At 41.5% G+C, this 14,591-nt stretch overlaps 1 protein-coding gene across 3 annotated transcripts in view; it reads left to right on the top strand.

Annotated features, from left to right (window-relative positions):
- Positions 1–14,591, top strand: part of amot (angiomotin) — a 45,299-nt gene that overhangs the window by 19,605 nt on the left and 11,103 nt on the right. For all 3 annotated transcript variants that reach the window (XM_044141549.1, XM_044141551.1, XM_044141550.1), the window contains 2 exons: positions 9,502–9,651; positions 10,173–10,369. In XM_044141549.1, coding sequence (XP_043997484.1) covers positions 9,502–9,651; positions 10,173–10,369 — 347 coding nt within the window. The remainder of the gene's footprint in view (positions 1–9,501; positions 9,652–10,172; positions 10,370–14,591) is intronic.

Below are 14,591 nucleotides of genomic sequence, written 5' to 3'. Positions count from 1 at the left end.
AAGATAAATTATACAAAACTCTTCATTGTGAATGTGTCCTGGTCAGGCATACTGTTGCTGGCCCAGATAAGTGGGTTTGGCACCATCATGTGGCCAATTAGGATGATTACACAATGTGGTCAGATCACACTCCTATATACTTCCCCTGCTTATAATTGCTTTTCACATATAGAAATATTGAAAATGTCCCTAAAATGTACAAGTTAAACTAAAATCTGAAAATTACACCAAATAATAAAACTTGCTTCTCCTTTGTAATATATTTTTTATGCTGTTTTGTTGAAGTATGAATGGTGTGAAAGTTTGATTTGCTGTTATTCAAACAAAGAAACTCAGATTCTTACTAAACTGATGTGTTCCAGTTTGTGAGCAGTTTAGTTAGGCTTGAGGAACATACAGAACATGTTATATTGCAGTCAACCTTTAGAAAAAACAGAGTGAAGCATATGAAGATAGATCTAAACAAAGACTGGATGAAATGTTCAGAACAATTCAGAAAAAGCATCTTGAAAATTTGGATAAACATGTGATTGTTTTAGAATTTTTTTTTAAAGTTTGGAGGTCAGATCGAGTACTTTTCACATTTTTGTTAATAATCGCCCCATACTTCAACCAACCATGACCATATTCAAAATACAAGTTAGGCCAGGGGCGTGGAGGTATATGCAAAGTTTGGCAAAAATCTGATCAGCGGTTTTTGCGTAGCAAATTTCGCAATTTTACAGTGCGACCTAGTGGTGGTCGTTGACGAAAACTATCTAGACATGATCGACGTGTTTGTACTTGGTGGTACAAAGGAAATTGTGAAAAGTTTTGCGGTTCCAAAATTATGGGCAATTAAAATTTGCAGCTATGTACATAGTAATGTACCTAGCTGTACCTAGCTGTCATATGTCAAAATCAGTGATTGCATAGTTACTTTGAAAAAGTAACTTTAATTTTTCTAATTAAATTTTTCAATTTTTAATTTGCCAAAACTTAACTGCATCCATCCATCCATCCATCCATCTTCTTCCGCTTATCTGGGGTCGGGTCGTGGGGGTAGCAGCTTCAGAAGGGAGGCCCAGACTTCCCTCTCCCCAGCCACTTCTAGCTCCTCTGGAGGAATCCCAAGGCGTTCCCAGGCCAGCAGAGAGACATAGTCCCTCCAGTGTGTCCTGGGTCTTCCCCGGGGTCTCCTCCAGGTGGGACGTGCCCGGAACATCTCACCAGGGAGGCGTCCAGGAGGCATCCTGACCAGATGTCCGAGCCACCTCAACTGGCCCCTCTCGACGTGAAGGAGCAGCGGCTCTATTCTGAGTCCCTCCCGGATGACTGAGCTTCTCACCCTATCTCTAAGGAAGAGCCCAGCCACCCTACGGAGAAAACCCATTTCGGCCGCTTGTTTCCGCGATCTCGTTCTTTCGGTCATGACCCAAAGGGTGGGAACGTAGATCGACTGGTAAATTGAGAACTTTGCTTTTTGGCTCTACCCTTTTCCGGCTCAAGACCATGGCCTCGGATTTGGAGGCACTGATCGCCATCCCAGCCGCTTCACACTCGACTGCGAACCGCTCCAGCGAGAACTGCAGATCACGACCTGATGAAGCCAAAAGGACCACATCATCTGCAAAAAGCAGAGATCCAATCCTAAGGCCACCAAAATGGATCCCCTCAACACCCTGGCTGCGCCTAGAAATTCTGTCCATAAAAGTAATGAACAGAATCTGTGACAAAGGGCAGAGAGTCCAACTCTCACCGGAAACGAGCCCGACTTACTGCCGGCAATGCGGACCAGACTCTGACACCGGTCATATAGGGACCTGACAGCCCGTATCAAGGAGCCCGGTACCCCATACTCCCAGAGAACCCCTCACAGGGCTCCCCGAGGGACACGGTCTAATGCCTTCTCCAAATCCACAAAACACATGTAGACTGGTTGGGCGAACTCTCCTGCACCCTCCAGGACCCTGCTGAGGGTGTAGAGCTGGTCCAGTGTTCCACGACCAGGACGAAAACCACACTGCTCTTCCTGAAGCTGAGGTTCGACAATCCGACGGACCCTCCTCTCCAGAACCCCCGAATAGACCTTGCCAGGGACTCTTAAGAGTGTGACCCCCCTGTAATTGGAGCACACCCTCCGGTCCCCCTTTTTGAACAGGGGGACCACCACCCCAGTCTGCCAATCCAGGGGAACTGCCCCCAATGTCCATGCGATATTGCAGAGTCGCGTTAGCCAACACAACCCTACAACATCCAGAGCCTTAAGGAACTCTGGGCAGATCTCATCCACCCCCGGGGCGGGGTGGATGAGATCTGCCTCTGAGGAGCTTTTTGACCACCTCGGCGACCTCGACCCCAGAGATTGGAGAGCCCGGCCCACAACATCCCGAGTTGAGGTCAGCAGCACACCATCCCTACTGTAGACAGTGTTGGTGCTGCACTGCTTCCCCCCCTGAGACGACGGATGGTGGAACAGAATTGCCTCGATGAGCCGCCTCGACAATGGAGGCACGGAACACGGTCCACTCAGACTCCATGTCCCCCACCACCCCTGGGACCTGTTCGAAGTTCTGCCAGAGTTAAAGTTCCGTCTCACAGGGGATTCCACCAGACGTTCCCAGCAGACCCTCACAACACTCACACAACACCCTCGCAACTTTATGTTCAAAAACGAGCCAAAATGTGCAACCCGCGACTAATTAACTTTGGAAGCGACTTTAGAAAAAAAACAAGCCCAAAGCTGCTTGTGATAATCACACTTGGCCACAGAAATTCAAAATAGTTCTTGTTTTTCAGTAACAAAGTGCTCATCTCCTTCAATTGTGCATGTTTCTGTCACTGCTGACACTGTCGCATACAAACATCCCCCTGATGTGTAGAGGAAATAAAATTAAATTACCAAAGAAAATAGTAATGCACATTGATTTGGATAAGTAACTTTAATCAAAGTGTTGGATTTCTCGTCACTGAAAAAAGTGGTCCGAAGTCAGTAACACGTTATTGACATCACTGGTTGAAATTGGGCAAAACAATCAAAAATCCGCCACAATGACTTTTTAAAAATATCTTTAGCTTATATTGGACCAAGTTTCATTGGGCTCAGAGTTGATCTTGGTTTTTGCTAATGCAATGCTCATGGCTCTCTGGTGAGAAATAATCCAGACCAAAAACCTTTGCACAGTGACTCATCTGTTGGAGAATCTTTCTACAAGACTATGTCCATAATCAATCTTGTTCATGGGACATGCCATTTTTGAGTTATAAGCATAAATATTGCGCAACCTGCAGGTGCACATGCCTGTATATGTGTAAATGAGTAGCGGTGTGAGTGTTGAAGCCGGATACCAAATATAAGTTGTAAATAAGTTCCGGGGGGTTAGGCTGCAGTATCAGTTTCAGTGGAAAATAACTTTTTATAAGAACGGAAAAACAATAGGGTTCCCTGCTCCGCTTGGAGCAAGCAAACGGTCATGCCCTGCCTCGGCTGTCCGCTCACTTCTGCAGGCTCACAACCACAGTAAATAAGGGAAAAGGCAACAGCCCTGCCTTATGCTTTAAAGAAGTTGGAAATAATCTGAAATAAAGCCATTTGTTCTGACTTCATTCACAGATCTTGAGTAGAGCTTTGATCCATCTACAAATATTTGACCCAAATCCAAATTGTTTTAATGTTGTAAACAGGTAAATCAACTCTATTTTGTTGAATGTAGGGATGCTCCGATCAGGTTTTTTGCTGCCGATTCCAATACCGATCAACCATGAGGCCGATCACCGATCACTGCCGATTGCCTGGAATGGCTGTTAATTTTTTAACATAGCATATAAAATGATGCTATGTTATCTGGCAAAATGGAAAAATTATCTGGCAATAAATTCACCTAATTTAGACATAATTACAGAGCCCTCTGGGGAACCTGGGGAAAATATTGTCTTTTGGATTACTTCACAAAGCATTTGTGTTTCTCATGATTTGGAGCTTAAGAGATGGTGAGGCAGACGCGGTGGACCCAGGTTATGGTGAATATGTTGATTTAACTCTTTAACTGTCACCCCAAATACTGTCACATGCAGGTCAATGGGTTTATGGGGACACCGGCGTCCTCATGGCAGTAAAAGGGTTAATGATAAAGGTGTACAGAAATACAGGCAGCACAGGTGAACTAGGAGACAAGGAACTCAACAGTGGTAGCACTGGTATAGAACTAGGCAACAAGGACAAAGACATGACACGACGACAGTATTGACAAGGATCCGACAAGGAACAAAAGGCACAGGTGGAATACAAAAACCTAAATAAACCCACAGAAAACCCAAATCTTCACAGCAGTCCATAAGAAGACCAGACCAAAAGAAATGGTGAGGTTATCTACAAGAAGTAAAAGAAAAGAAGGAAACATCACATAATGAACCCAGAGGAACATAAACCTCTTCAATGGATTGTAAGAGACTTTACTGATATGGTGGCTTATCGCTGCTCTGCCCAGAGACCCGTAGAGGTAGCCATCAGATGTGTCATCCCCCTGCGGGACTGCTTACCTCATTTCCCATGGATGGACTTAATGGACCTGATGGAGGGGGCGGAGTGGTACTGCCAATCAGCTTTTAGAATAGAATTCAACTTTATTGTCATTGCACTGTCACAAGTACAAGCAAAGAAATGTAGTTTGCATCTATCCAGAAGTGCTATACAGGATATAAATATTTATTTACAGGTGTACAAGACTAAATATAAATATAAATATGGAAGCTTTATGCACAGATTATACAGAATATACAAGAATGTTAGGAAATGGATTATATATGTATTAGTAGGTTTATAATACAAGATAAATAATGGCAGATAAGATTTACAGATTGTATATGTGTGTGAGGAAAACAGTCTGTGGTGTGTGTGTGTGTGTGTGTGTGTGTCTGTGAGGATAGTCCATGTGTTATTGTTGTATGAGAGGATAGGGGAGTACAGTCCTTATAGTTTATGTTTTATGTCAGGAGACGTTCAAAAGCAAGACAGCTGTGGGAAAGAAGCTGTTCCGGTGCCTGGTGGTTCTGGTCCGTAGGGTTCTGTAATGCCTCCCAGAGGGCAGGAGGGAAAAGAGTGTGTGTGCTGGGTGAGTGAAGTCCTTTGTGATTTTCCCGGCCCTTTTCAAACACGGTTCTTGTAGTTGTCCTTGATGGCAGGGAGCGGTGCCCTGGTGATATACTGGGCAGTTTTCATCACCCTCTGCAGCGCCTTCTGGTCGGAGACAGAGCAATTCCTGTACCAAGCTGTAATACAGTTGGTGAGGATGCTCTCAATGGTGCAGCGGTAGAAGTTCATGAGGATCTATGAGGACAGGTGGTTCTTCCTCAGGGTCCTCATGAAGAAGAGGTGCTGATGCGCCTTCTTGATGAGTTTGGAGCAGCTGGTCGTCCAAGTCAGGTCCTCGGAGATGTGGACTCCCAGGAACTTAAAGATGTCCACACGCTGCACCACTGTGTCCTTAATGTGGATGAGTGGATGTAGGTCAGCGTTCCTCCTGAAGTCCACAATAAGCTCCTTGGTCTTCTCGGTGTTCAGCTGCAGGTTGTTTTTGTCGCACCACTCAGCCAGACGCTCTACCTCCTCCCTGTAAGCGGCCTCATCATTATCTCTGATAAGGATGATCACCGTGGTGTCGTCTGTAAACTTGATGATGGCGTTCGAGCCATGGACAGGTCTGCAGTCATAGATGAAGTGGGAGTAGAGGAAGGGACTCATCACACAGCCTTGTGGCACTCTGGTGTTTATGACGATGGTGGATGCTGTTATAATCGGCGAACCACCTCTGCCAATGCCGGATACTCCTATCTTCCGCTCTCCATCCTCCTCCACAGCTCCTGACTCTCCTCCGTCACAAAGATCAGCCGCACCTTCTGCCCCAGTAAGTTGGTTCTCTGCCCCTCCCAGTGACTCCTCGTTTCCTCCCAGTGCTTCCAGTGAGTCTCAATGTGCTCTGAGTGAGCCCTCCAGTGAGTCTCTCATAGCCCTCCAAGACCCTGAGCTGCCTGAGCATGAACCTGTGCAGTCTATCGCCACTCCAATACTGCTTGTATTGAAGCAGAATAATATTTTCTGCTTCAACACAAAGTTATGCAAGGTTTTTCCATGAATGTTAATATCTCGTTGTGAAAAATCTGGTGTATGTCTTTTTCTTTAGTGTAGAAATACACCACAAACCTATAATATAAACAGAAACCTTCCGTCAGTAGGAAAGAAAGAAAAATACATCCAAACTATCTGAACTATTTTAGTTATTATTGCAGTTTTGTATCTCTACTGTGCTGATAGTCTGAATGGTAAAGGGCCGTTTTCAAGTGTAGTTCCATCTTAACCTTACACAAATGGACATAAACATGCACCGAATAAATCGAGTTTCAATCAGTTTTGTTGCTGCAAAGAGTTAATAATAATAAACACGTTTTCACTGAGGCTCTGTAAGAGCCATATTAATGAAATAAGTAATTATTGATATGATAGGAGCACATGACTTTGACACTTGGGTGGTGGGTGCGTCAATGTGGGCGTGACTGTCACCAAGTATGAATGGGAAGGTTACTGGTGTGCTGGCTTCGTGAGTATGAGGAAGCAGCACGTGTGCATTGTTTGTCCTGGTCAGCCTAGTGTGTGTCACAGTCCTGGTAAAGTTTGATTCATAATAATCAAAATGGAATAAATCAATAATTATGACAGAACAAAGAAGTGGCCCGGAGATGATTGACACACGCATCGGACAGATGAGATTCCCAGAGTTAACCCAGTGTGGCCCTTTACCACCATTTTCCACACATTTAGGTTCTTTAAAAATGTATATATTTGAAATATTAAATTGACATTTGTGACTGTATACAAAATAGACCATCAAATATTGAATGCACAACTTATTGAGAGGGAACACAAGAGTATTGGGAGGTAACGCAAAAGAAAGAAAAAAATTCAGTGTCCCCTGTAGGACTCCGTACATAATAGACATAGTTTAATACATATAAATCTTTTTTGTTTGTTTGTTTGTTTGTTTAATTTACATGCTGCACCTTTAAGCAGATGTTTGGTGTGAGAGTTCAGTCTGGTGGAGGTTGAGCGGCTCTACGTCTGTGAAATATGACTATCAGTAGCTCATAGTGGCGCTGTTATAGATTAACTGGTGGTTAAATTAACTGGTTGAAACCTATGCGCACCGCAGATGTTTCTAAATTGTAGGTGGCTGTGTTGATGCCTGTTGAAAAATGCGACTTGTATGACAAGACCTTCTTCAAAACTTTACTATAAATCCAATTTGAAGCAAATACGTTTAATGTTGCATGTGAAAATTATATTTCTAAATAGGTTTCTACAGAGCAGCGTTGAGTTCGCTTCGAAAAAACCGCATTGGAGCATAACCAGAACAATGAGCAACACAATCCCATTAACATTCAGGTTCACTAGAATAAATGAATTTCATCTCATGAGCAGCTGCAATGTAAACCTAAGTGGAAGGTTTCTGCTTTTGTAACCAGCACTGATCAGTAAAATATTGGAATTGACTCTCTAGCTCCTGCAATGTGAGTTGCTTAACACTTCTAGCCTAGTGTGTGTTTTTGGATCCGATCCTGCAATGCAACCACACTGTTTCTGAACTTTCTTCTTTTTCAGCGACACTACCCACAGTAAGTGTTGCTAAACATTGAGGTTGGAGTCATCATATTTAATAAAATTTAAATCACATACCTGATGGTGTTGCTTGTGGTGTTTACGTGTCCAAATAGAGAGGAATATCAAGTACTGTTGATGAGTTATACTGCAATAAAATCTCATCTAAATGATTTAAAGTTAACCGCCAATGCTGTAGTTGGTGGTGACAAATCAAAATTATAATAATAAATGTTCCTACATTACTGTCAGATACTACCAACAGATTATGAGTCATATCTACAGTATTTGTCTGTGTTCTCTACTGGAAAACAGTTTGCAGGCTGGTGACGACGGGAAATAAACTTAAAAACAAAACAAGCCATTTTTTTATTTAAATTTTTTTGGGGGGCTGGGGGAGGGACGGCATTGTGTTAATTATTAAATTTTTTGTTTTGTTTTGTTTTTTCATGTTCTTTTCTTGTATGTCTATATAGCAGAAAACTCTAATAAAAATATATTAAAAAAACAACAACAAAAAAACCCCCAAAACAAGCCGCATTAAGACTTGGATTAACTAGTGACAGTCCTCACTAGTCCTCAGATGTTTGTAAAAAGTTAGGTGGCTGTGTCGTTTCCTGATAAAAAGGCATCAAACGTAAATAAACAAATTAGAAAATGTCTCTTTCTCTATGATCTCTTCAAAACAATAATAATTCTTTGTATGTGAAGGAATATTCAAGAATATTTAAATATCACCAAAATATACCTCACTTCAAGAGGAAGTGTGCTAAATTGTTTGACTAGTGATGATTATTTTGCATCTTCTCGGTCTTATATTGACTGATATGCTCTGCAGAGATATCAATAAAAGTAAACAGTTCTGATATCATGCAAACTAATTCTTTGCTCATTTAATGGAAGCTACATTATTTCGTTTGCACATTAACTGGGCTGCAGACGCAAAGCTGTGCAATTTCTGACCGTCATACTCTTCCGGGTGAGTTTTGGTAGTTGTGTGCTGCTTTACCTGCTATCTGGCCGCTCCGGATGTCCTTTTTTCCTGCATTGAGCCTCGATATATCCGTCAAGTGTTTGTTTTTTAAATACCTCATTAGATTCGTTGTGTTGATGCATTTTGATGTGCTTCACCAATGTAATTTTCAACAAGCAAATTCAGTCAGAGCGTTATCGTTACGACAGGATTTATTATGACTGGCCTATGAATGAACAAGGTCCTTTATCCTTTTTCATTGGGAGTAAGTTTATAGTTTGCATGAGCGTCTTTGACAGCTTTTCATTTACCAAGGATTCATTGAAAACTGACTTCAGTATAGTTTTCAATAAAATCTCCTGAAAAACTCTATGGGTAGCTTGGTAGCTTGCTATGTGGTTAAACTTTTTAACTCACTATGAGGAATACTGAAATACTGAAACTTATGACAGGCTTCAGACTTCTCTTCTCAAAAGATTTTGAAAGCCAAGTAGCATTCTCCTTCCACTTCAGACCACAACTTGGTGTGGGTCCAAACATAAAAAAACATTAAAAAGACAATGAGCTTGTTGGGAAAAAGTTGAATAGGTGTACATACTTTACAATGCTTTTGAAATGCACCATCATACATTTTCACACAGTTATGATACTGAAATCTATGACATTCAATTCTTTATTAAGTTCATTTCTACACCGTCAAATTTTCTTTTTGACACCCCTAACGTGGATAAGAATTTCTGGAGAAAGACACATTTTTTAGTAAGTTGTATTACTTTGTCTCGCACTCTGCTGGAGAGGATGGCTGATTATAAGCCTTTTATTTTACTGTGGCAGAGAACAAAACATTAAAAGCGTCATCGACAGTAACTTAAAAGGAATATTTGTTTATATGTATCTGCAGCTTAAAAAAAAACAAGTTTATGTGGAGAAAGTGGAAAGGATGCAACAGGCTCTGGCCCAGCTCCAGGCAGCATGTGAGAAGAGAGAACAACTAGAACACCGTCTTCGTACAAGACTGGAAAGAGAGCTGGAGTCTTTACGTCTGCAGCAGGTAACCATTTCACAATTCTGTATTCCTAAAATATTTCTCCACCGTTCTGTATCAACCCTGTGATAGTTCACTGCTAGTTTTTAGCTAAAATTAACTATTGATTAATATGCTTAATTCAGAGCAGTTTTTTCTTTAAACCTAAATGCTCTCTCATGCGCAAGTGGAAGGGAAGGTAATGCAGCTCTCACTCTGATTACAAAACATGTAACCAGTAAGCCACCACAGTGATGACAATAATGTAATTTAGTTTGCTGCATACTGTTCTTTGAGCTACGTTTTTCAGTTGATAATGATTGCAAAGATGAAGCTGTCTTTTGGACCTACTGCTGTCCAAAATACTGCTGTACAGATCTTAACTAACAAAACCAAAACATTGATAACAATGATGGAATATAGAGCTATTAAAAGGAACTCAGACTATCGGAGATGAACGTGTGAACTTTTAGAAAATGTTTTTCTTGTGTCTTCTGCATGGTTTGTTTTTTTCCCATCAATCTTCATGTGTCAATCATGCCATTCAGCGTCAAGGAACCTCACAGAGCAGCGGCTTGGTGACATCAGAGTACAATGCCACAGCCCTAATGGAGCACCTAAGAGAGAAGGAGGAGCGCATTCTGGCTCTGGAGGCTGACATGACTAAATGGGAGCAAAAGTATTTAGAGGAAAGTGTCATGAGGCAGTTTGCCCTGGATGCTGCTGCGTCCGTTGCTATGCAGAGGTGAGATTTCTGCAGTTGAAGACAACATCAGGTTTCAAGCCTAAATTTTGTCTTGTGTATGAAAATCTGTTTATCTTGTCTGTCTTGCTTTACAACATTATGACAACTGGTCATAATGCTCAATTTGCACCATAAGTTGGAAACCAAGCACAGGCTGAATCTTTCCTAAGCTCATGAAAAAACTATGTAGACAGTTCAAATTCTGATTTCCCCTCAATCTGACGGTGATGTCAGAATACTGAGTTTAAGTACCTGACAATCACAGTCATGATGAAATGGCAACTCCCTCCCTGGACTTCTGTGGACATTCACAGAAGGTGAATAGAGAGCAAAAAAGAACTGGTAGCCTTTCTGTCAATCGGCTGGAGTTAAGCCAACATCATTAGGCAGATTCCCATTAGACCATCTCTAACCTGTTTGATCCCTGTCCACCCCAGGACCCCAGGCTGAAAACAGCCAGCCAGAGCCAGGTCAGATCTACTAATGGAAAATTATTCCCATTAGTAGATCTGACCTGGCTCTGGCTGGCTGTTTTCTGATTTTCATACCTACTTCAGGGGTAGTACTAGCCTTACCGAGCCAGGTATGGCACAGAAGCGATTTGATTGACAGCTGGCACCATTCCCTGATTGGCTAGTGATTACCTCACGGCAAACTCCAGAACAATACAATAGTTTAGCTGTGGAGAACGGACATGCCATCTGCTATCAGAGAGCTGCTCAAAGAGCATATTATGAGTTTAATCAGGAGCATCTCCAGAAACACACTTTAAGTTTTGCAGCGCTGTAAGCAGCTGTCCTGTAACAAATGGCTGTAAAAACTACAACATGAAAATACAGTAAGGTGGCTGGGTTTTGAAAATACAGCTCTTTACTGTGATCTGAAATGCGTATGGAAAGTATATGGGACGCGTTAGGACCGCTGGATCACGTGCGGAAATTTACACATGTACTGTAAATCTGTAATGAACAGTTGCATTGTGGGATACTTACCGGCTGGAGGCAAACGTTCACAGACTAGACGGCGGGGCCAACAATGACTTTCACCAGGTAAGTACTTTTTAAAGAAAACATTATTTTGCGTTTTGTGTTTGTTTGTGTAAGAAAATATATTTTATGTGGTTATATTGAGCTACTCTCACTTGTTTGCTAAAGTTAACTTCGGTTATTTCTCAGCTAGCTTTATGTGCAACACAAGTGCTTTTTAGTTCAGTTCACCTAGAACAGTGTTTCTCACCTTTTTGGGCCGGCGCCCCGCTATCCATCATCCAGGTCCCTCACCACCCCATCAAAGAATCTGTAGGCTACTTTGCACTGAATAGTATTGTATTATAAATATTACTATCAATATTGTTGATGTTTTGATTTTCATGGTTGTTTCTGAAGTTATCGTCCAAAATAATTTCCCAAAGAACAAAAAGCCATGGGAATAGAAATTATTTTTACAGGCATCTACAAAAAATGCAATGAATGGACATTCAACTTAAAATCGGCAGGCCTATCAGCAGCCAATCAGAGAGGAAAAACATGTTCTTGTTCTGTGCCATTTTTAACATACGATGTTAAATATTGCACAAAATGACCAGATAAAAGATGTACAACAATACAAGTCTGAACTTTGAAGTATTTGCAAAAAGACAGTGCTCTGCAGCATTAAAACATGGGTAGAACTGCATTCATGTCAATCATAACTCTTCTCTTTGGTGTTTCTGTCATGGTGGTGCAGCTCTGTGCTGCCTTCAGGAGAATGGGACATCAGAGTATCATCCATAAAATTTCACCCGCATGGCATTTACTGTGTAAACCAGAGCTTTCAGTGGAAAAGTAAAAGTTCCAGATGGGACAGAAACATGGATTAAATCTTTATACAAGCCTGTCTATTGATTTATAGATTAATAGTTTTACTGGACAAAAATTACAAAGAACAATCAAATCCTAGTGAGTCAAATTGAAAGTGTTATGGAGTCACTGAACAGCCTCATGACATTAACACCGTCATGAAAAATAATATTGAAGAAATAAATATATGAAATAAAAAAATCTAATTAAAAACATAAATAAGCAATAGGCTCCTTATTGTTATGGTCTGTAAAATATATTTCTTCTTAGATGTGGTCTCAAAAAACTCCATGGCACTTCAATAATGTTATTTTACCTTTTATTTGAAAGCAGCGTCTGTTTATTCTTGCCATATAGTCCTCTGTGTTAATTAATACTCGAAAGGTCTTGCCATACCAGTTTATTCTTCTGTATTTAATTTAGATTTTTATTTAATTTATTTAGAACAGCAGACTGTCGTCAACCTTTTAGTTCAGGTATTCTGATGATTAAAATTCAAAAGTGCTGTGGTACTACCGTTTCATACCGGGTCACTTTCAGCACCGAGGTTAACGGTATCAAATGAACGGTCTCTGTGGTATCACCCATGGATGGATTTTTTCATTTATCTTAGTTCATTTTTCAGAGGGATACACGGTGAGTGTATCGTGATTTTAGTCATCACATGTTTATAAGAGCAATATTCTGTTGTTCTTCTATGGAAGCGGGCAATAAAACACGTTTTAATATAAGTTGCTGCTTTGACATGATCACAGCACTGCCAAACATATGTACAAAAATCCTCAATAAAACATCAAATATTTGAAAATCAGACACCAGACAAGTGAATAACAGCACCGTCATTAGCTGGTGTAACGCTGAACTGATGCGGTGAAGCTACCAGTAGCAGGACCGCGGAGCTGCGCCAAAAAGCTACAAACACTGAAGAGAAGAAGAGCTGCCATCGATACAGTTGCAGCCAAGGATGTTTTGATGTTACACAATACAGTTTTTAGTAAGTTGCTCAAAGTCTAAACTGGTATTGTTGTGCATTTAAGGTGTAAAGTTTACCTTCGAGCAAACGCTAAAGGAATCTCAGCGCCGTCCTTTTGTAAAAATTTCCGCCAGCGCCCCCTGGCGGTACTGCCCCCGTTGGGAAATGCTAACCTAGAATATGCAGATGGCACTATTCTGGTCTTTCTGCGGAAATCGTTTGAGGATAGGATACCTCAACTGTTTTTTTAAATTTTCTCTCCCACAAAAAATGTTCAAGTTAATCGCGTGCGCTAACGCCTTAATGTTGACAGTCCTATGTGTTAATATGTGTTAATATTACATAACGCAGATCAATCGCACCGTCTATTTTGACATCAGAGCCTCTCTCCCGCCGAGGGTTGTCTAGTTCAGTGCAGGCAGGGGTCCTCGGGGTCCCCCTGCCTGCCTGCATGTTTTAGATGTGCCTCTACACCAGAACAGCTGATTCAAATGATTGCATGACATCTTCTGCAGCCACCAAGAACTGCAGGACTTTATGGTATCATTAAATGGTGGGGCATCCAAGAACTAGAAACTAAAATAGATCTAATAAAATAGATCTTATCTATCAGTTGACTCCTGAACAAGTTTGATATCACTTGTATGCGTGCGTAGTGGAGTAAATTTCTCTTAGTTGCTATTGAGTATAGGAGATAACAAAAGTAAGATAATTGCTTGGATTTTAAATCGTTGGCGTACAGCAGGGGTGTCAAACTCCAGTCCTCGAGGGCCGCAGTCCTGCAACCTTTAGATGTGCCTCCGCTGCATCACACCTGAACAGAATAATTAGGTCATTAGCAAGGCTCTGGAGAACTGGTCTACACAAGGAGGAGGTAATTAAGCCGTTTCATTCCAGTGTTTTGTACCTGTGGCACATCTAAAAACTGCAGGACAGCGGCCCTTGAGGACTGGAGTTTGAGACCCGTGGCGTACAGCAAGAGGAGTTTGCACAGCTGTGTGCATATTTATATTTCAAGCCTACAAAGTTAGGCATAATGATTAATTGTGATTAATCAGCCAGTTCCAGATTCTGCTATGGGCAACCACCCAGGGAGGCATGTTGTGGGGGATACAAGACTGACCACTCACCCCTCTCACCTGCCCAGATACTCCAATTGTCTGTGTGTCACTGTAACTTCCGTCCTTCTGTCCATAGACTGATGGATGGAAGACATAGTGAGATATTGCCATCTTACTGTATTTGCCAACCTTAGGTCTACAGATAGAGGCACAGAAGGTACAGAAGGTGTCTCTGTCTGCAAACATAGTATATGGATAGAAACATCAGAATGTACAGTATCTGTCTACTGAAATGTTTTTGTGTACCTGAGTATTAAGTTAAAATTAAAACTAATATCACTGAACATAGT

This window comes from Gambusia affinis, linkage group LG15 (assembly GCF_019740435.1).
Source record: "Gambusia affinis linkage group LG15, SWU_Gaff_1.0, whole genome shotgun sequence".
Classification (NCBI taxonomy): domain Eukaryota; kingdom Metazoa; phylum Chordata; class Actinopteri; order Cyprinodontiformes; family Poeciliidae; genus Gambusia; species Gambusia affinis.
Note: the sequence above shows the minus strand (reverse complement) of the source record. Positions and strands in the feature narration are given on the sequence as shown.